This window comes from Schistocerca nitens, chromosome 2 (genome assembly GCF_023898315.1).
Source record: "Schistocerca nitens isolate TAMUIC-IGC-003100 chromosome 2, iqSchNite1.1, whole genome shotgun sequence".
Classification (NCBI taxonomy): domain Eukaryota; kingdom Metazoa; phylum Arthropoda; class Insecta; order Orthoptera; family Acrididae; genus Schistocerca; species Schistocerca nitens.
This window is the reverse complement of record NC_064615.1, coordinates 732,820,467-732,844,208: the sequence shown is the minus strand read 5'-3', so window position 1 is coordinate 732,844,208 and position 23,742 is coordinate 732,820,467. Positions and strand designations below refer to the sequence as shown.

The window sequence follows — 23,742 nt, the reverse complement described above, 5'->3', positions numbered from 1 at the left end:
ACTTGTCTCTTCGTTAAGAATTTTGACAAGGTGGAATCTTTCTGTAGGAGAATTTTCTAGGATTCACATAATATGCGTAAGCTAAAACACCATGTTCCGCTCACTTACAATATCTCTAACCAGTAGTGAAACTAACATTTTTTCGTGTCTTTTGATACCAGTTGTATATTTCATTTTATAGCCTTTGACTATGATGGAGTGTCGAAACGCGTAAATCGATTTTGGAAATCATATAAGTGTATTCAAGAAATCTGAAAGTTATTGCAGTGCACGCAAATGGCCGCCTCGTCTCACAGCATTTTTCATGCAAGATGCGTGCTGTGACTTATGTCTCCCTGTGCTGTTTGGCGCACGCCCAGTCTCATCTACATCCATACCATCTTCCCTTTCCATAACTATCTCTCTAAGTTTATCTCCTTTCTACAGCCCAAATATATACTTATTCCCTATTTAGCTTAGTACTGTTTTATCGTCTGAGCTCTTCATGCTCACACTGCTGCTTCGCATTTCTCGCAAAGTTTCTCGTTTGCGCTATTCTTTTTAGAACCTTCCAGAGATAGATTTTTGATTATTTGAATGCATGGTCTCTCTTTCTTCGAAAGAACAGACACCTCGCAGGTACCGCAGCTGTGAAACACTATTTGTAAATGAAAGGGAGATCTCTACTGTCAGCTGCAGCGGGATATTAAGCATAATGAGCGGCGACGAGCGAAAATGTGTACCGGAATTATAACCCGTATATCTCCAGCTTACTAGGCAAGTAAGTAGCGAACAGCAGTGTAATGGACAAGGACTGCGGGTAGGTGGCGCTTGGTGGTCGGGTGGATCGGCCGCGAGGCGTACCGACATGGACCGTGCAGTTTCGCTAACGCAGTGTCTCGGATGGCGCAGTGGTTACCGCACCTACATAGTAAGCGCCGGCACGGTAGCTCAGCGTGGTCGGTCAGTGGGTTTGCTGCCCTCGGCAATAAAAAAGCTGAGTTACTCGATCAATGGTGAACTTGAACAAGCGTCATGGGACGTCCATCCCGAGCACACAGAACGAACAGTAACGAACAAAATGAGATCAACAAAAACAAAAACTGAGCAGTAGCTCCCGGGTTCGAATCCGGGTCCGGTAAACATTCTCGCTCGTCGCCGCCCATTCTCCTTAATGTCCTGCTACAACTGATAGCAGTGATCCCACTTCAATTTACATGCATTGGTTTTTGAATTTGTTTTTCATCAGAATACAGCACCCGTGGATCATGCAACAATATTTCGTGCACTCAGTCGATGTTGTAATTCATCCTGATGTGAAGAACGGTGTATCTTCATGGCACATCTAATAACTACTGAAAATGATACTCATTCAGTAATTTTAAAGTAAATTTTACTGTCCATAAACCGATGAATTTTCCAAAACAAAGGACAGCTTTGAAATACAGCATTTTATGGAATACCTAGGCAATCTAATCATAGTGATTTTTTCCACCAGGTACAAACTCTAGGGACTGATCGATAAGACGAAAAAAATATATGATTAACTTGTGTCAAGAGTTGCATGGTTTCCATGCTAGAGACCATTTATGCCATTATACCTTATTACATAGGCTGCGGTTTAACACGCGCTGTGCCACGCAGCCACAGCTACAGTATGCGTTGAGAACGGTTTCCACGTGTCTCAAGGCATACATGTACGCGCCGTAGCATGTTCTCTCTCTCACACGTTCACATCGGCCAGGCTGCATCCGAACAGTGCCGAAGGCAGTGTGAATACACTGCTCGAGTGTCTCCTCATCTGGAATGGGCTCTGCATACACGATACTTCTGAGATGGCTCCGGTGAACGAGCAGACCATGCAACTGGACCACCTTGTCCAATCCATCGACCAGGGAAGACACGAGTTGCATCCGGACGTTAATCGCTAAGTGGGCTGAAGCACCATCATGTAGCAGCCACATAAGCCTTCGAATCGTCAATTCCACTTCATCCAGCAGGGAAGGAAAAGTCACCCACAAGAAACGCCGAGAGTTTCGGCCTGTTAGGCGACGTGGAAGGGACACTGGTCCCGAAATACGGTCGCCAATTATCCCAGCCCACACATTCCTGTTGTACAGATGCTAAGGGTTCGATGTCACCATACCATGGGGGGTTTGCATTCTATCCCACAGAAAGTTGAAGATACCACTCTGCGTAAAGGTGGCCTCATCTGCGAATGGGATGGATGGTACAAATCCCTGAATCGTGGTTGCCTTGGCGAAGGAACCAGTGACTAAACTGCTCTCGATGTGGGAAGTCTGTCGTTATCTGCAACATTGTAAGTGATAAGGCTAGTAGCCAACTTCCTGGTATTGACACAACGGTCGCCTTCCACAGTGTTAATAACATTGTAAGATGGCAAGAACTATGCCCCTTACATGAAGTCATTAAAGATCACCTAATTCAAGTTGAGCGAACAGTAGGGCTGAACAAAAATGACTGACAAGGCACAATGCATTTTGTAGAGGGTATAGTATGGAAATATTGGAATAATTAATGTCGAGTGATGGTTTTAAAGTAATTCACATGACATGAAAACTTTGTGGAAACGCGTCGATTTCCTGGAGGCTAGTTTATACCAGGGAAGTATTCGAGTTACTGTGGCCGGCGGGGGAGCAGCGAAGGGAAGCGACAATAGGCAGCATAGGGCGGCCCAAGCTCTGAGAAAGTGGTAACGGGGAGCGGCCTCCAGCTGCCTTAAGACAAGTGACACTGAGTGGGTGGTTGACCCCATGCTGGTGCACCGGGAAGCAGGCGTAGAACTTTCACGCCTGTTGATAAATGTCCGTCGTCCTGTTTTCAGTGAAACATGCGAGAAAGCTGCGCAAAGCTACAGTGGAGCAGTCAACAGAGTTCAAAATATGTGTGTTCATGACTATAGCAACTTCACACTGAATTCAAGGTCCGCTGAGTCTGAAGTAAATCAGGTAAAGAGCGTCAGAATGAAATACGCTGGCCTCCGATGGGAATGTAGGACCAAGGAATTTGAAGTACTCTCCTGGGAGTCAGAATTCCGGAAAAATTGGTGTTTGTGCAGACGCTAACCTTGATGGGTGGCCTGGGAGGAGCTAAATAGCAGGAGTTGAGAGAAAGGGAAATTTTGTGTGAATTTGTTCACTTCACAGAGCACGCATTGATCAGTGCTGGGAAGCGACACATAATTAACGCGACTTGCACTGCAATTGGCGTAAGTGATTTTGCTGGAGGGGAAACTGAGGCGAAGAGCTGACTGGGAGAAGTCCCTGTAGAGGCCTTCTATTCCCAGCTTGCCTACGGTGCGGATGTGGCATTCTTTACTCAGCTTGCCTGAGAAAGAGTGAGCATCTCTGCAGTTTAGGACTTAGCAAATGGAACGATTGAGCTTGGAGACAGGAAGTTTTGGTTCAGCTATGTACTGAGCAAGATAGCTAGGGGTGAATAGCAGCACCACAAGGTCGGCCGATGTCCGCACAACGACACCGCTCCGCCACACTATATTTGGTGATATTGCGCCTGCTCCGGCCACTGATTAATTTGTTGGATCACGTTGGCAAGGTTTCGGGTTTCATGGGCCGTGTATTGTAGAATCCTTCTCGCACTTCGCATTACGCCTGGGTCAGTTGATAGCAATTACTTTTGAGTTATCGCGCTTTACTCCACGCAAACGCAATTTATTACCACTGCCTGATAGGAGAGTCTTGTAATGTGATGATTGAAGGTCAGGAGTTAAAATAAATTTGTGCTAATCGACTGCATCTGTTTTCAATCAAGTAGTTGAAATCCCAAGTCATTTTCTTGATTAATTTTATTTTCAACATTTGCATCTGGTGTTCAATAGCTGAATATAACATCAATGTGCACCCCTTTTTAATTAAAAGTGATCAATTCTGAATCAATTAATGTCAACACTGCCACTGAAGTTCAATCAGGAGTCACACGGCCTTATTACTTTCTTTGCGTTATCCGATATTGCGGCAGTTTTGCACTCCCTGTTGATCTGTTAGTCAATTAGCTGGGGTGAACACACGCCAAAACCAGATAAGTGACGGGTGGGGTGTTACAACATTTTCCTCCAAGTCAGTGTCCGAATAATTCGGGTATGTCCTTCATGATGTCCTGCTTCCTGAAATGACCTTGTCTCAGACAAACGGCGAAATACTCTTGCGAACATTGAATGCTGTGGTTGTTCTCGGCGTGAATAGGTCTCCTGATACAACCTTGCTGCTCGCCGCCCATTGTCATTTGTCTTTCCGTAAGTAAGCACCATGTCGGCAAGCTCTCGATTCGAATACGGAACCAGGGTGTACAACACTGTAGCACATCCACTACAAGGTGAGTCAGCAAGAGAAGAGAATGGGACACACCATTACCAATTACTTTGACAGGATAGGGCGTTAGGACACGACGTATGAGGAACAGTACCACCCTCTAGGGGGAAACCATGCATACTGCAGCTGTGGCTGCATGGTGCAGCGCATATTAGACCGCAGTTCCTGTAACAAAGTTTGATAGAGTAAATGGTCTTTAGCATGGAAACCACGGATTTCCGCACATAAGTCATTAAACTGTTTTGTTCTGTATCCTCTCACCGATCAATCCCTAGAGTTTGTACACGGTGGAATAAATCACCCCTTAGAATACAAAAAAAAAAAAAAAAAAAAAACATTATGCAGAGTCCCCATGAGCCATGGAGCTTCCCGTTGGAGGGGTGGCTCACGGGTCTCAGCGATGCAGATAGCCCTAAATAGGTGCAGCGACAACAGAGGGTTATTGGTTGAGAGGCTAGACAAACATGTGGTTACCGAACAGGGCAGCAGTCATTCATTAGCTGCAGAGCCAACCATCTGGATGATCATCTTATCTGGCCCTGTAACACCAACCGAAATGGCCCTGCTGTGCTGGAATTGCGAACGGTTGAAAGCAAGCGGAAGCAATAGCTGTAATTTTTTCCTACGGCGTGTAGCTCTACTGTATGGTTGAATGATGATGGTATCCTCTTGGATAATGTACGCCGGAGGTAAAACAGTCGCCCGTTTGGATTTTTAGGGGTAAGAGGGGGCGGGATCTGCTCAGTAGGATGGCTTCACGAGGAGGAACAAAGCTTGCGATCTATGGATGGGAGCGTAGAATGCGACATCACTTAATCGGGCTGGTATGCTAGAAAATTTATAAAAAGAAATGGTGAGGCTGAAGTTTAAAAGAGGAATTTAGGGAAGTTGGTGGTAGGAGGAACAGAACGTATGTCAGGAGAAAACAGGGTTATAAATTCAAAGTCAAATAGGGTGATGCAGGGGTAGGTTTCATTATGAATAAGACAACAGGAATGCGAGTAAGCTACCATGAACAGCATATTGAGTTCATTATTGTAGCCAAGATAGATATGAAGCACACAGCCTTCACAGTAGTAAAAGTTTATATGCCAATAAGCTGTGCAGGTGACGAAGAGACTGATCAAATGTGTGATGAGATAAAACAAATAATTCAGAGAGATAAGGGAGACGAAAATTTAATTGTGATGGTGGGCTATAATTCGATATTAGGAAAAGGAAGAGAAGGGAAAATAACAGGTGAATACAGACTGGGGGGAAGCAATGAAAGAGGAAGCTGCATGGTAGATTTTTCACAGAGCATAATTTAATCATCGGTAACGCCTGGTATAAGAATTGACAAAGAAGGCTGTATACATGGAAGAGACCTAGAGACAATGGAAGGTTTCACATTGTTTGTGTTATTGTAACACAGCGAATTCGCAATCAGGTTTTAAATTGTAAGATATTTGCAGAGGCAGATGTGGACTCTGATCACTATTTATTAGTTACTAGCTGTAGATTAAAACTAAAGAAACTGCAAAAAGGTAGGAATTAACTATATGAGATGTGGATAAGTTGAAAGAACATGACGTTTTTTAGAGTTTCGGAAGAAACATTAGGAAACGATTGACTACAAAAAGGGAAAGGAATACAGTAGAAGGCGAACCTTTGAGAGATGAAATAGCTGAGGCAGCAGAGAACCAAAAGGTAAAAGGTCAAGGCTAAGTAGAAATCCTTGGAGATATTTAATTTAACTGGTGAATGTAGAAATTTTAAAAATTCTGCAAATGAAGGAGACGAAAAGAGATATGAACGTCTAAAAAATGAAACCGACAGGAATGGCTGGATGACAAATATTTCACTATGGCAAAAGATAGATACCGCCCACGGGAAAATTAAAGAGCCCTTGGGAGAAAAAAGAAGCAGTTGTATGAATATAAAGAACTCAACTGAAAAACGAGTCCTAAGCAGAGCTTAGGACTCAATATGGCAGATTAGGTTGCGTTGCGTTGTTTAGGAAGGAGAGCAGACAGCGAGATCATCGGTCTCATCAGATTAGGGAAGGACGGGGAAGGAATTCGGCCGTGCCCTTGCAAAGGAACCATCCCGGTATATGCCTGGAGCGATTTAGGGAAGTCACGGAAAACCTAAATCGGGATGGCCGGACGCGGGATTGAACCGTCCTCCTCCCGAAGGCAGATTAGGTTCTCGACGCATTTGTCAAACCCTTGGATTTTCACAGGGCGTAGGGTGTTTCATCAGTCAAAATCATTCGCTTCCAGTCATCCAGTGTCCAGTGGTGTCGCTCTTGACACCTTTTTAGTGCACACTCTCAGCACTGACTACGTAAATGTTTGATTCATTCTTTTCAACTCCTTTTACACAGTCACTGTGCTATGTGGAGTGCTGGTAGAACTTTAGAATTCAAGAATTATTCCTTCCACTGATTTCATGCGACTTTTTACAACAGCCCTCAACCATGCTCGACCGTCTCTGTACGTCAACACATGATGTCTACCTGGTCTTGTTTCATCTTTGATTGTTCATTCTCCTTTGCTCTTCACAATTACATCACCAACAGCTGACTTAAGTAGCTTTACAAGTGTTGAAACGATCCTGATGGTTGTGTTACTCAGGTGACAGCCAGTGATTAGTCGACGTCCGAAATCGCTTAGCTCTCCTGATCGACCAGTCCTGCTGTTGCTGGTTTTCTATTATACACAGTACTCCACCCCGTCTTTTGTATTCGAAACGATATTGCAGTGCCTGTGTTTTTCAGAAGTACGATGCAATGTTCCTTCCGACATGTATGCATATCCGAAGAAGACTGCATCGTACTTCTGATCAACACAGGCACTGCTTTATACTATGCAGCGAACAAGCGACTTGTTATTACAATGTCTTTTCTGTTCGGGAATATACATAATGGATGTACGAGTACAGATAGTAGACGCATGGGTGAGGACATGTGGAAGTTTGGGTCTGTCCGCGCCTCTCCCTCGGGTAGCCTAAAGGCAAGGCAACCGCTCACGATAAGCGGGAAATCCGGGTTTGAGTCCTGGTCCGGCGCAGATTTCCATTGTCGTCATTCATTATACAGCCGATGGTAGTCCGAATACATTTCATGTACGTCTTTTTATATTGGTGGGTAGGCCGCTCTTCACATCTAGTGGTCAGTTTCGAATTAAATACGGGTGTCCAATTGGTTTTGTTCTGATAGTCTATCTGATATCTACTAGATACTGTCATAGATCGTACGATCGAGCAGCGAAATAACCTTATTCAAACTTAAAATATGCGTTTAAATAGCATGGGGTGCGGGATCTTTCTCTTTGGCAAACGTTGTTGCCCTGCACTGAGTGCCACTCATTACAGCAGGGTTAACCACCTGCTAGTATGATTGCTCAGGTATAGTAAAATAAAGCACGTTGTTTTTGTGTCGCGTATTTCAAACTGCACAACGTGCATCCTTACTTTGCAGCGTCTCTGTATGCTACGAGTGCGTGTTGAAACACATTATGATCGTGTGAGATCAGAGTGTTGTTTGTGCAAATGCAAATGATGACTACTCTCTAAACAAAATAACACACTGCAATCATAACTGTATTCACTCCAAAATTCTCGTCACATAGCAAAAATAAGTCCCATACATTTAACTTACAGTGGTACCTTCAGTTTGTTCTATATCGTCTCTAGTCTTTCACAGTTCAAAATTGTTTTTCATTCCAGGGCACATGACACTGTAAACATTAAAGAGATACCTGATAGTTCTTCCATTCGATACCAGACAGTCATCTGATAACACACATAATGTTTGAAACCAGTAATGACCACAAAGAATGAAACGTTTAATATGTTACCAATTTGGCTATTTTGAGTTGTATAACCAATGAACCTTTGAAATGTCATCTGCTCTATATATGCCGAAGTTTTATATTGTATGGTAATATGTAAGTCCAGGTTTAATGTTTGACACATGTGACGAGATGCACATTTTCCTTGCGCAGCATGTGAGCAGACACCTGGCGGTGCACGTGGAGGAGGGCTGGGTTCGAGGCCGCTACCAGCACACGGTGTACGGCTACCCCTACGTCAGTTTCAGCGGCATCCCCTATGCTGAGCCGCCGGTCGGCTCGCTCAGATACAAGGTACGTACACATTTCACTACGTAAAACGCCCACTCGCCGTCGTCTCACTATTGTTAGCCAATCACATATAACAGATTAGTTTATATTCTAGTGAGGATGAATCTCTCATAAACAACGTGGACACGGCACCTTAGTGAATGAAATGTAAGAAGCTGGAGAAGTTCCACAAGATTTGTTAGAAGAAGGAAATAAAGGATCGTATGTTTTTGCTGATTAGAGGCCCGCTAGGATTTTTCAGCCTCCTAATCGGAAACAGATTTCTTCCTCCGGACGTAAAGACACAGTTGCCATAGCTGTATGGTAAGCGTATGTGTTGGGTGTTGGTGGCTGTAACAGATATGAGTAAAATGTAACGACATGGATGTGTTGCACGAGGGGCGTTAAGAAGTAATGCAACACATTATTTTTCTCGGCCTCTTGAAGAAATTCGTTACTTGTTGTGGGTCACCACGGAACATGCCCGCTTCTGCACCTGAAGTTTCATGAACTACCGACAGATGACGGCGCTATACGTAGCCTTCAAAATGGCGTCTGTACAGAGGTGCGCTCCAAACAGAGAGCTGTCATTGAGTTCTTTTTGCAGGAAAAACAAAGCATCTCAGATATTCATAGGCACTTGCAGTATGTCTAAAGAGACATGCTGTTGAACAAAAGCACGATGAGTCGTTGGCCGAGGCGTCTGTCATCATCGTAACAAGGGTGTGAAAACCTGTCCGATCTCTCGAGTGCCTGGCAGCCGCACACAGCTGCGACTCCGGCAACGTTGGAACATGCGGAGACTCTCATCCGGGTTGATCGACGAATCACATTCGAACACCTCGCTGCTCAACTGACCGTCACTGTTGATAGCGTTGACACATTCGTCCACCAGTTGCGGTACTCGAAGGTGTGTGCTCACTAGTTTCCTCGGCACCTAACAAGAGACCATGAAGAGCAAAAATGGACCATCTGTGTCGAACTGCTTGCTCGTTACGAAGCTGATCGTGTTAATTTTTTCTCGAACATTGCCATAGGCGATGAAACAAACATGGGTTCACCACTTCGAACCGGAACACAACGGCAATCTATGGAGTGGCGTCACACCACCTTTCATCCGAAGAAAAAGCCACACTCGGAACCGGCAAAGTCATGACGACAGTGATCTATGGTTTGATGTCCTCTCTCATGGTTCAATTATCAACTCTGGGGTGTACTGTGCTACCTTCAGGAAATTGAAGAAACGAGTTCAGCGTGTTCGTCGTCATCAAAATGTAAACGAACTTCTTCTCCATGACACCTCAAGGCTCACACAAGTCTGCGCGTCTGAGAGGAGCTCACAAAGCTCACCCAACCTACAGCTCAGATCTCGCACCTTCCGATTTCCATTTATTTGACCCGATGAAGGACACACTCCCTGGGAAACAGTACGTGGATGGCGGTGAGGTTATTGATGCAGGAGGACGTTGACTCCGACATCGACCAGTAGAATGATACAGAACCTCCCCGTAATGTGGTGTAAGACGGTCACATTGAGAGGAGATTATGTTGAAAAACAGGGATTTGTAGACAAAATAGTGGGGAATAGTATTGTGTATTGGAATCCTGAATAAAACCAACCCCCTTTCAGAAAAAATATGTCTTGCATTACGTATTTAACACCCCATATAAGACGATGAAAGAAGGTAGAGGGTGGAATCTGGTGCTATAACGTAGCTTGCTTTACTGAAATAGCACGAAAGGGACCACTAGGCTTAACGTCTTCATCCGATGGGCTAATCGTCAACGGTATCACTTACCCTTAAATGCCATGAAACACTACAGAGTGATTTGGAATTTAATCCAGAACATTGAAGCATGAACTCTTTTTCGGGATCTTTACGCCGACACTCGTCCTCCCCTTGTTGGCCAAATACTAATGAAGAAATTTTCCTTTACTGCCAGTGTTCGAACAGACCAGGAGAGTGCACACAAAATAATTTGCCAGCACCTGCATGTACGGTGCAGTAAGCGAGGGGGTATCGTAGTGGTGGGGGCTCCATTGTGAGCAGTCAGGCCGCTGCAGCTCCGCAGAACCACTTACAAGCCACAGCTAACGAGTCTTGAAACAATCGTATTAGCAAGCTATGCCACTGCAATCAACAATTCGTAACAAAAATACAGACTTTCAAACTGACAGTTTCTTACTACAGTAATGAAAAAGAAATACTCTCATAAACAATGGATCAGCCAGAGCAGAACAAATCCAGCCAGGCGAGGTCAGAAGGAAAACTCATAAAATAAAAATGATATTATGTATTACCGTACTGACAATGTAAAAAAATGTATCATAGAAATTATGCAACTGTTCCCTGACAACCTATGTGTCAATATTATCAGCATATAAAATATTCTTCTCCTTATTCCATGTCTTTCCTGAGGTAGTAAAGCTCTGGAGAATACTTGTAGTTACATTAAATACGAAAACACAGACATTATATTTATTTCGTCACAAACCGGTTTTCGGCTTCATCAGTCATCTGTAGGGTGAACAGATATCAATGATAAAATTCACTGCTGGCATTGCTATCCTCAGTAAAACTGAAGAAGGACTGCGGGACCTGTGCAATGGAATGTACAGTCTAATGAGTAGAGCACGTGAATTATGTGCATTTGGAGTAAATTGAAGAAAGAAGAGAGTAATGAGAAATAGCAGAAACGCGAACAGCGAGAAACTAAAATCAGTATTGGTTTTCACGAAGCAGATGAAGTTAAGGACTTTTGCTACCTAGGCAGCGAAATAGCCCATGGCGAACGAAGGAAGGAGGACGCAAAGTGCGGACTAGAACTCGGAAAAAGGGCAATTCTGGCACAAGAGAAGTCTACTACTGTCGAACACAGGCCTTAAAATGAGGAAGAAATTTCAGGGAATGTACGTTTGGAGCACAGCGTTGAATGATATTGAGGCACTGTACTGTAGGAAAACAGGAACAGAAGAGAATCGAAGTAATTGGAGTGTGATTGGCTGGTTCAAATGGTTCAAATGGCTCTGAGCACTATGCGACTTAACTTCTGTGGTCATCAGTCGCCTAGAACTTAGAACTAATTAAACCTAACTAACCTAAGGACATCACACACACCCATGCCCGAGGCAGGATTCGAACCTGCGACCGTAGCGGTCACGCGGTTCCAGACTGAAGCGCCTTTAACCGCACGGCCACACCGGCCGGCGGAGTGTGATTCTAAAGAATACAAGTTAAAAGTAAAGTAAGAAATGAGGAAGATTCTGCAGAATCGACGACAGAAGAAAAACTTGGAAAACACTGACAAGAAGAAGGAACAGGATGACATGGTATGTGTTAAGACATCAGGAAACAACTTCCATGGTAGAGAAGCTGTAGAAGATAAGAACTGTAGAAGAAGACGAGGACTGAAACACACCCAGCAAATACACTCCTGGAAATTGAAATAAGAACACCGTGAATTCATTGTCCCAGGAAGGGGAAACTTTATTGACACATTCCTGGGGTCAGATACATCACATGATCACACTGACAGAACCACAGGCACATAGACACAGGCAACAGAGCATGCACAATGTCGGCACTAGTACAGTGTATATCCACCTTTCGCAGCAATGCAGGCTGCTATTCTCCCATGGAGACGATCGTAGAGATGCTGGATGTAGTCCTGTTGAACGGCTTGCCATGCCATTTCCACCTGGCGCCTCAGTTGGACCAGCGTTCGTGCCGGACGTGCAGACCGCGTGAGACGACGCTTCATCCAGTCCCAAACATGCTCAATGGGGGACAGATCCGGAGATCTTGCTGGCCAGGGTAGTTGACTTACACCTTCTAGAGCACGTTGGGTGGCACGGGATACATGCGGACGTGCATTGTCCTGTTGGAACAGCAAGTTCCCTTGCCGGTCTAGGAATGGTAGAATGATGGGTTCGATGACGGTTTGGATGTACCGTGCACTATTCAGTGTCCCCTCGACGATCACCAGTGGTGTACGGCCAGTGTAGGAGATCGCTCCCCACACCATGATGCCGGGTGTTGGCCCTGTGTGCCTCGGTCGTATGCAGTCCTGATTGTGGCGCTCACCTGCACGGCGCCAAACACGCATACGACCATCATTGGCACCAAGGCAGAAGCGACTCTCATCGCTGAAGACGACACGTCTCCATTCGTCCCTCCATTCACGCCTGTCGCGACACCACTGGAGGCGGGCTGCACGATGTTGGGGCGTGAGCGGAAGACGGCCTAACGGTGTGCGGGACCGTAGCCCAGCTTCATGGAGACGGTTGCGAATGGTCCTCGCCGATACCCCAGGAGCAACAGTGTCCCTAATTTGCTGGGAAGTGGCGGTGCGGTCCCCTACGGCACTGCGTAGGATCCTACGGTCTTGGCGTGCATCCGTGCGTCGCTGCGGTCCGGTCCCAGGTCGACGGGCACGTGCACCTTCCGCCGACCACTGGCGACAACATCGATGTACTGTGGAGACCTCACGCCCCACGTGTTGAGCAATTCGGCGGTACGTCCACCCGGCCTCCCGCATGCCCACTATACGCCCTCGCTCAAAGTCCGTCAACTGCACATACGGTTCACGTCCACGCTGTCGCGGCATGCTACCAGTGTTAAAGACTGCGATGGAACTCCGTATGCCACGGCAAACTGGCTGACACTGACGGCGGCGGTGCACAAATGCTGCGCAGCTAGCGCCATTCGACGGCCAACACCGCGGTTCCTGGTGTGTCCGCTGTGCTGTGCGTGTGATCATTGCTTGTACAGCCCTCTCGCAGTGTCCGGAGCAAGTATGGTGGGTCTGAGACACCGGTGTCAATGTGTTCTTTTTTCCATTTCCAGGAGTGTAATTGAGGATGTAGGTTGCAAATGCCACCCTGACATGGAAATAAAGCACAGATAAACATTACTTATTATTTGTACAGTAGATTCAGAAATGAGATGGAGTGTTTACGTAGAAAAACAATAGTTTTTCTTTTCACACAGAAATAATTACATTGACTGAAACTGGGGGGGGGGGGGGGGGAAGATAAAGTTTTTATGTTGAGATACATTAACAGCTGATCAGAGATAAGATGGATATGTAATTAAAATCTAGTACTTGTAGCGTAAACTTAATTTAACAAAAACAAGAAGAAAACTGTGTCTGATCATTTAATACTAAGCTCACATTCCGTGTCAAGAGTTTCTTGATTTGCTGTACTTCCAGGGTCGTCTTTTCTCCTTAATCCACTGCTTCTCTCATGTTCAGATAACCTAACTGCCATAGGTTAGCCTGTCTGACCAATATATTGCTGATCGCCAATTAACAAAATAAATAAATAAATAAATAAATAAATAAATAAAAAATGCCCTGTTCATTTGATTTATAATGTAAAGTTTTGCGTTGTGTTTAGAAAATCAGAAAGACGATTCTACTGGAAACACTGGAAACCAACAAACACATTATCAGATAACCGAAGTTAAGCGCTTGACTAGGACTTGGATGGGTGACCATCCGATCTGTCGAGCGTTGTTGGCAAGTGGATGCACTCATCACTAATGAGGGCAATTGAGGAGCTTTCTGATTAGGAAGAAGTGTCTTCAGTCACGAAAACTGACAACAGTCGGGAGAGCGATCTGCTGACCACATGTCCCTGTATATTCGCATCCAGTGATGACAATCGTCTGAGGATGTCATGGCGGTCGGTTAGTACCGCTGAGCCTTCCGGGCCTATTCAGACAGAGAACAGATACATGACTCGGAATGCTAGCTTAGTATTAAGTGACTGTTTCTGTTTTCCCCTCTGTTAAATTAAGTTTTCGTTAAAAATACTGGGTTCAAATAGTAAAATCATCTTCCTTTTCATCAGTCGTTAAATATACTTCCACAAAAAATCTTAATTCCCCCTCCTCCTAGTTTGTTATGTAATTATTTGTTTGTCATAAGGAAAAATGCATCGTTTTCCTGTGTTAACGGTAGGTCAATTATGTATCTTCTGTAAAAATAGTATCGGTGTTAATAGCACATTTGTGTTTGCAACATTCAGCTGCCGCCTGAAGATGGCCTAAAAAGCAAAAAGTCAGTTTGTGACCAATCAAATATAATTTTGCAGAACATTAGGGAGGGTTTTCCTACTTAATATTGTCCTGTTCTGCTATGCAGCAATGGAAAATTCAGTTAACTTAATGCTATATTTGCTCTCATCATGCAGTTGGACCAGCTAGTGTTTACGGTTACCATCTGAAGCACACTATTTAATAAGAATTTTCCGCATTTGTCTTTCCAACACAAATGTAATGCCACTGTATATGATCAAACGTGGCTGCTTGAGAAGCACTCTCCTAGGAGCTACGGTGCATGAGGTCTGCAGTGCCGCCGTGATGTGCAGTAAAGATAGAGCAACAAAAATGTTCTAAAGTGCACAGGTCGTGAGGTGATAGTCAACAGAGGCGGCCGCTCATTTGGAACTGTGGGGTGGACTCGCTCAGTGCTCAGGACGAGAATTGGTTTCTCCACTGGTGCCACGTTATTTTACGATATCTGTATCCCTGAATCGTACCTCATGCACAAACGTGCGTTAGTGAATTTGAAGCCAGTTACATTTTACAAAAATGTAATTTTTATGTTTCCAGAAAAACCTGAATCAAAAACATGTAAAAATTCTCAACTAAGAGTCTAGTATCATATGTATTAAAAATACTCACCTCACCAATGTTAGCAGTGGAACTACGCAAAGAAAACTTGTACGCTGAGGTGATAAGTCATGGGATACCTAGTAATTTAGTGTCGGAGCTCCTTGCGTCCAGCTTATTGCAGCGACATGACGTTGCGTGAATTCAACAAGCCGTTAGAAGTCCCCGCAGAAATACTGAGCCGTGCTGCCTCGGTAGCCGTCCATAACTGCGAAAGTGTTGCCCGTGAAGGATTTTGTGCTCGAACTTACCCCTCGATTACCTCCCATAATTGTTAGATGGGATTCACGGCCAGCGATGTGGGTGACCAAACCATTCTCTCGAATTGTCTTTGAAAGCAGTGACCTTGTGACCTGGTGAAATGGCGCATTCTCGTCCATAAAAATTCCATCGTTGTTGGTCTCAATGTAGCCGAACGTAACAAGCGTTCGACAATGTAAAATGGTGAAATTGTTCTAAATGCTGGGTCAAGAAGAGTAAGCTGTAGGGAAAGATGGTAATAGACAATAAATACAAGAATCAAGAGCAATAAGAAGTAAAGAAAACTAAAAACTAAGGACTCGGACTAAAAACAGTATAAGAGAGGGAAGTAGTGTTTCACTCTTACTGTTCAATTTTAACATCGATGTTGCAATGGCGGATATAAAAGAAAGGATCAAGAGTTCAAATAAAACTGAGGGTGAAAGGGTATCAATGATAAGATTCGCTGACAGCATGGCTATCCTCAGTGAAAGTGAGGAGCAATTACAGGATGTGATGAATGCAATAAACAGTATAACGAGTGAAAAATATGGACTGACAGGAAATCGAAAGTAATGAGAAGGAGCAGAAACGAAATTAATGATAAACGAACTTCAAATTTAGGGACCACAAAGTTAACAAACCCAAGGAATTCTGCAACCTTGGAAGCAAACTAACACATGATGGACGAAGCAAGAAGGATATTAACAGCTGACTAGTAAATGGAAAGAGGGAATGCCTGGCCTGAAGAATTCTATTAGAACGAAACGTATGCCTTTATTTGACGGAGATATTTCTGAAAGTGTACATCTGGAGCACAGCTTTGTATGGCTATCAAGTATGGATTGTGGGAAGACCGGAATAGAAGTAAATCGAACCGTTTGAAATCTCGCGCTATAGAAGGATGTTGAAACTTAGGTGGGCTGCTAAGACAAGGAACGAGGAGGTTCTCTGCATAATCGGCGAGGGAAGGGACACACGGAAAACTCTGAAAAGAAGAAGAGACTTAATGATGGGACATGTGTAAGAAGATTGACTGATGCGATATGTGTAAGACACAATACTAGAGGGAGCTGCAAAGGGAGATGCAAAATGTCGGGGAAGAAAGAGACTGGAGCATTGGAGTAATAATGCAGGACGTTAGGTACAAGTCATGCTCTGAGATGAAGAGGTTGGTTCAAAAGAGGAATTCGTGGCTGACCGCAACGAACCAGCCAGAAGAATGATGACTCTAAAAAGGAATGAATATCAACAAAAATAAAACGCGGGTAATGAAGTGTAGTAAAATGAAGGCACTTGATACTGAGAGAATTTGTTTTCAAAATGAAATACTAAAATGTGTAGAAGGGTTTTGCTTTTTGGGAAGCAATGATACTGACGATAACCGAAGTATAGATGACAGAAGTTGCTGACTAACAATGTCATGAGAAAATTTTAGGAATTCTTAACGGAAGTTCTTGTCTGGAGTGTAGCTCTAAAGGAAGTGAAATGTTGACTGTAAAGAGTACAGACAAGCAGAGAAGTGAAGCATATGAAATGTGATACTAGAGAAGAATATTGGAGGTTTGATTGGCAGATCGAACAACAAATGAAGAGGTACTGAACCGACTTGGGGAGGAAAGAGCATTATTAAACAATTTGAAAAATTGTGGAAGGTCTTATGGGACCAAACTGCTGAGGTCATCGGTCCCTAAGCTTACACACTACTTAATCTAACTTAAACTAACTTACGCTAAGGACAATACACACACCCATGTCCGAGGGTGGACTCGAACCTCCGACGGGGGGAGCCGCGCGAACCGTGACAAGACACCCCTAGACCACACGGCTACCCCGCGCGGCAAACAGTTTGGCTAAATGAAGGAACAGGTCGGTAGGACACATGCTGTGGCGTCAAGGAGTAGTGAGTTAGATTATGGAGACAAGTGCGAGGCATTGAAACTGTAAAAGGGGATGAAGACCTGATAATGTTAATAACGTTCTAGTAGATGTAGGAGGCAGTATTTATTCGGAGAAGGAGTTTTCTTAGGATGCAGTTGCGTAGAGGGCAAACTATTCTTCGAAATGATGACCACAACAGTAATGTTATCAAAATCGTATACACATTACACCTTCTAGCCTTGTTTATCTTTGCCCCTTTGGTTTTTATGCTTACATTTTTAAATTATTTTAGGCTAACGGACTATTTTTATTACTGTTACGTACTTGGATGTATTGCCATTAATTTTTATGTAAATTTATGTATGATTATAGTCAACGGCTTTGCGCACTGGTGACACCGATTCTCCTCAGATCACCGAAGTTAGGCGCTGTCGGGCTGGGCTACAAATTGGATGGGTAGCCAGCCGGTCTGCCGAGCACTGTTGGCAAGCGGGGTGCTCTCAGCCCTTGTGTGGCAACCTGAGGAGCTACTTGATTGAGAAGTAGCGGCTCCGGTCTCTTAAATTGACATACGGCCGGGAGAGCGGTGTAGTGACCGCATGCCCCTCCATATCCGCATCTAGTGACGCCTGTGGGCTGTGGATGACACGGGGGCCAGTCGATACCGTTGGGCCTTACAAAGCCTGTTCGGACGGAGTTTAGTTAGTATGTGTGATTATACAGCTCCCAGTTACGTTGCACAGTGGTTCGTCACAGCTGACGCATTCAGAACAGTGATTCAAAATATCGTCTAGCAGTCCACACTTAGGTTTTCATTGGTAACCGTAAATCGTTTAAGTGAAATGTTAGTATGGGTCCTTCGAAGAGGACAGCCTTGATTTCTTTCTTCGTACCGAAACAATCCGAGCTTGTGCTTTGTCTGCAATGAGCTCGCCGTCGATGGGACAATAAACCTTATTCTTTACTCCTTCCGTCTTTGACTGTTCGGTAAAATGCTAATCGGCTAGTACTAGGACGTAACACTTTCTTCATAATGCGAGCCGATTAATATTTTACCATACAATCGAAGGCAGAAAGCGAGGAAAATTAGCCAACGAAGCAAATAAAAAAATCCATTAGCTACCAAATATTCACATACTGAATCTTTATTTCAAATGGGCATTCGGTACCTTCATCTTCTTAGCGAAAGAGCTATCCAGGTTTTGTATATTTCTACAAACATATTTCTCAGTCCCGCGTCGTTGCATGATTCCAGTGAACTTACTCTCTAACGCAGTAGAAATGAATTATCCGAATGAGATGGAAATCGGTAGATATGCTCCACATGTACAGACAAACAAATTATTCCAACCTCAGAAAAACCTGATGATATATGTAAGAGAAGACAAATTGATTAAGTCAATAACGCACTGATCCACCTCTGGCCTTCATGCAAGCATTTATTCGGCTTGACATTGATTGACAGTGTCGTTGGATGTTATCCTGAGGGATATCGTGCCAATTTTGTCAAACAGGTGCTTTAGATCGTCGGACCGTTGTTCGGAGCGTGTCCAGACACGTCTTCGACTTGGAAGCTCACTGATTGGTGTAGTATTGTCTTCAGTGATGAGACCCGCTTCGAACTGAGCCCTAAGGGCAGCGCAGGCGTTTATGGAGATGCCCCAGACTGCGGTGGGATACCAACCTGATTGTGGCCCACCGTACAGCCCAACAACTAGGAGCAATCTGCTGTCATCTGCGCTCCCTTACAGTACGGCGGTACGTCGACGATATTCTACAACCCGTTCAGTGGCCCTTCAGGGCAAGTTTTCCTAGCTTTACATTTCACCAAGATAATGCCCGCACGCACACGGCAAGAGTTTCTATTGCTTGTCTTCACGCTTGCCAGACTCTACTGTGGCCAGCAAGGTCACTGCATATCTCCACAACTGAGAACATTTGCAGGATTATGGTCAGCTCGGGAGTCTGACGGCCTAGCGCCCTAATTGGACAGAATTTACCACAAAATTCCTCTGGGGGACATCCAGCAAGTCTATCAATCAATGCCAAACTGAATAACTGCTTGCTTAATGGCCAGAGGTGTACAACTCGTTACTGACTTGCTCAATTTGCGGAGCTCTATGTATTCAATAAGTCATCCTCTTTGTCTGAAACTGTGTAACGTTTTGAGGTCAGAACAACAACTGTGTAAGCTGTAAGTAATTTGGTTGAATGTTGCAATCTTATCACAGAAATACACGCATTTACACTTTACAATGTGACAACGTTACGACAGTTGTCAAACGAACGCATCTCGTCCTCAGAAAGCGAAATAATCCTAAACACACCAATGGTAAATTATAACTAGAAGTTTCCTTACAAAATTATGCTTACAACTACGTCATGATGTTGGCCAGTATTACGATAAATCGTCCGATTCCGGTTCAAAGTTCGGTACTATTTAGGAATGACAAGTTGAACAAAAGATTACCCAAGGTCGCCCGAGTTTACAGTGGACACAAGCTGGCGAACCAACAAGTTTAGGCCTCTGCTCGCAGTATTTACCTTAGCTGCGATGAGCTGCGTCTGCACGGCTGCTCTCGTCCTCTGAAATTCCTATAAGAACTAATTAATCCTTTGCTTATTTTTCCAGCTGAAACTCTTCCTATGTTTCTCGTTATGCGAGAAAACATGTGCTCATCCCTAGTCTTGGAATATAGCAATATTCACGAGCATGACTGGAGCAGTGTGCATATTAAAATGCCCTCTCATTCCCTGCAATGACAATTAACTAACTGGTGGTTCGTTTCTCCTCAGTTGCAGCTCAACGACACTACAGCTAACATACAGCTGTATGTCAGCTGCAGTAACGCAGTGTTCACTCAGATTTATCCTCTGCATCGTACAGAGCGTTATGCACCCCATTCTGCACTAGACGACAGTTAAGAGAAGAGTCGTTGAAAATTTCGCTCTTGTCCTTTTCGTGGCCGAACTGTCTCCCCACCTGGGTTCTTTCGTTCTCCACGTCACGGCTTTTTTCGACCAATAGGAACATTCCTCTTATTCTGTGGAAACTCTCTCTGCCAATCGCAAGGGCCCTGCCACTGAACTGCGTCGAAATCTCGGCACTCATCTCCTTCATAGTTCGTTTTCGCCAATTGGACGTTTTATGCCCACTCCCTACGCCTAAATGTTACCTGCATACATCACATGTTCACGTGATAAACTGCATCACTGGGTTTGTTCATATCCATTTGTAATTCTGAAACGCAGTTTTCTAAAGCTTCTTTCTGAACTACTTCTGGTGGCCCGTTACTTGCTCTCCAGTATACATCACCTGTCCGGTCACTGTCTCCCACCGTGGGATGATCCCTAAGAGCTTCTCATGGTGCCTTCCGTGGTGTGGCCTGTGCTTCTGTTTGCGCTTACTTCCACACAAAACGTTTCCTCTCGCTGCTTGTTTCACCTTCTGTTCGTTGACATGCATTATATAGGAGTGGTGTGTTAATACCGTCGATTGAGTGTCATCCCTTTTTCATTACATCTACATCTACATCTATACTCCGCGAGCCACCTTACGGTGTGTGGCGGAGGGTACTTATTGTACCACTATCTGATCCCCCCTTCCCTGTTCCATTCACGAATTGTGCGTGGGAAGAACGACTGCTTGTAAGTCTCCGTATTTGCTCTAATTTCTCGGATCTTTTCGTTGTGATCATTACGCGAGATATATGTGGGCGGTAGTAATATGTTGCCCATCTCTTCCCGGAATGTGCTCTCTCGTAATTTCGATAATAAACCTCTCCGTATTGCGTAACGCCTTTCTTGAAGTGTCCGCCACTGGAGCTTGTTCAGCATCTCCGTAACGCTCTCGCGCTGACTAAATGTCCCCATGACGAATCGCGCTGCTTTTCGCTGGATCATGTCTATCTCTTCTATTAATCCAACCTGGTAAGGGTCCCATACTGATGAGCAATACGGGAATTAGCATACTTTGAAGGCGAAATAGTAGTTGAAGCTAGACACATGCAATATACGATCTCGGAAATTATTAAGGATCCACAAATTTTGTGAACGTGATATGATTTTTCTCAAGTCTAGCTTCCATCATCAAGCCCAACATTACAATGCCTTCCTCGTGGCTTTATCTTTTGGAAGCCAAATTGATTTTTATTTAACGGAGCCTCAATTTTCTTTTCCATTCTTCTCTATATTTTTCTTGTCACTAAGCTGAAGTATAAGCCGTTCAGTTGACTCTGCAGTTGTTCACGCACTTACCTGCCCTTGATGACGTCGGGATCCTGTGGGTTACATTTATCAGAATGTTTGTTAGTATGTCATCAGGTTCATAGATTATACTCAGCAACTTGAACAGTAGCTTCATTGGAACTTCCCCAATGATTTCACAAATTACGAGGACATATCCAACTTTTCTGCCATATTATATCGGAAGTCTTCCATAGCTCTACTAAATACTGACTTTAATAGTGGACGTCCAATTTCTTTCTCATCGACTGCCATTCCTTTGGCAATCAAATAATCAGAAAAGTTCTCCCCCTCATAGAGACCGGCAATGTACCATTTTTACCTATCCGCTATCTCCTCTGCTCCTAAAAGTGAAATTTCCGTTGCACTTTCAACAGTTAAGACCCTGCTTTTAGTTTCACCTTATAAGAAGTTTCCTAAATATTATTTATACCATTCATCTGCTCTTCCAATTCGTATCAACATGTAAGCTATAATTTTACATACCGGTGTGTGAAACTTAAGGACGACAGTAACGTCCGCAGCATGTGTCACAGCCAAGTAAAATAGCTCAATGAAACTCGGACCCTACAAAGAAATAATTTCTAGAATATACAACACAAGGACTCTGAAAGAAATACGCAATGAGGCGAACAGTAATGACATTTTAATTGAATGACAGTAATCACACTGAATTCACCGTGATTTATGTTGGTGGCCTGGACATTACCAAGTGCGCACACGACCTTATTAAAGTTTTTCCCAGAGTGAAGCCAATTTCTTGTCAACACTATTATGACCCAACGTGAACTGTAACACGTTACCATTAAACGAAATGGTATAGTCCTCTAGTTGGTGGGCTTATTACCCAGCTTTGGTGTAACATCGCCGTTTTTTTGTAGTTTCGCTTAATGATGTGATTAGACACCTTAATCAGACCGAGCGAGGTGGCGCAGTGGTTAGACACTGGACTCGCATTCGGGAGGACGACGGTTCAATCCCGCGTCCGGCCATCCTGATTTAGGCTTTCCGTGATTTCCCTAGATCACTCCAGGCAAATGCCGGGATGGTTCCTCTGAAAGGGCACGGCCGACTTCCTTCCCCATCCTTCCCTAATCCGATGAGACCGATGACCACGCTGTCTGGTCTCCTTCCCCAAAACCAACCAACCTTAATCAGACTTTCCCGCTGATATGGCGGAGCTCACATGTTCGTACTTGAATTACAACGACCATGTATCATTGCCATGGAGACCGTTTAAATCTGATGGTAGCAATTTTCTTCATGTGAAATATTCGAACAGGCTCTACCAACGGCGACCAAAATACCGACTTGTCAGCAACTTGTTATTTCCATTTCCTTTATATTTTGTGTGTCTTCTTCTTCCTCCTCCTCATATTCTTCTTTTTCTTCTTCTTTTCCGGCGTTGCAGCTCATGATTCCTCCTGTTCCATTCATGTACGGAATGCAGACAATTAAATGCCTCTGTGCGCTCTGCAATTAATCTAGTCTCGTCCTAGAGATCCCCGTGGAAGCGACACTTGCTCTTCTCTTTGTATAATATTATCCTCAAATTTGTCGTCCTTAATAGGCCCCTGCATATTACCTCCTCCTTTCAGCTTTCCCTTCTTTGCCAAGTACTGGCTTGTTATCTGAGCTCTAATATTCATACAGCTGCTTGAGTTTTCTCCAAACGTGTGACTTTTCTATTGGTGGCATTTATCTTTCCTGTAGATATGTAACTATGCATGCTTCTTTAGCCTTGTATGTGTCCTACAGCGGTTTCTCATACAATTCTCCTATTTTCTGTCAGCCTCACTGTCTATACTTCTGTAATTCCTTTCATATGCTTGATTTGCTGTATTTTTATATGTTTTCCTTTCATCATTTTATCCACTATCAAGGGACTTCCAGTAGGCGTTGTCTTTATACGTGATCCTCTGCTGAGTTCCCTATTTTATCTCACGCCTCCACCAGTGCGGTTCATAACTGCTGAATGATCGCTGGTGTACGTGGACGTGCTGCCATACGTCTCCCCAACGTAATCTACACGTACTCGATGGGATGTAAGTCGAGGGAACGGGGAGGCGAACCCATTCGCCAAATATGTCCTCGTTCTTTCTCCACCTGCTCTGTACGATGCGGCCGCACATTGCCATTCTTCGAAATGAAGTAAACGTCGAATGCACATCTGAAAGGACACACTTGAGGAAGAAGTATAGTATCACAATAACGTTGACTGGTGAGTTTCCTGTGTTCAAAGATTTCGGGGACAATACGGCC

At 44.2% G+C, this 23,742-nt stretch overlaps 1 protein-coding gene across 1 annotated transcript in view; it reads left to right on the top strand.

Annotated features, from left to right (window-relative positions):
- Nucleotides 1–23,742, top strand: part of LOC126234590 (cholinesterase 1-like) — a 117,426-nt gene that overhangs the window by 17,322 nt on the left and 76,362 nt on the right. Inside the window, exon 2 of the mRNA XM_049943305.1 lies at nucleotides 8,318–8,458. Within this exon, the coding sequence (XP_049799262.1) occupies nucleotides 8,318–8,458 (141 nt within the window). The remainder of the gene's footprint in view (nucleotides 1–8,317; nucleotides 8,459–23,742) is intronic.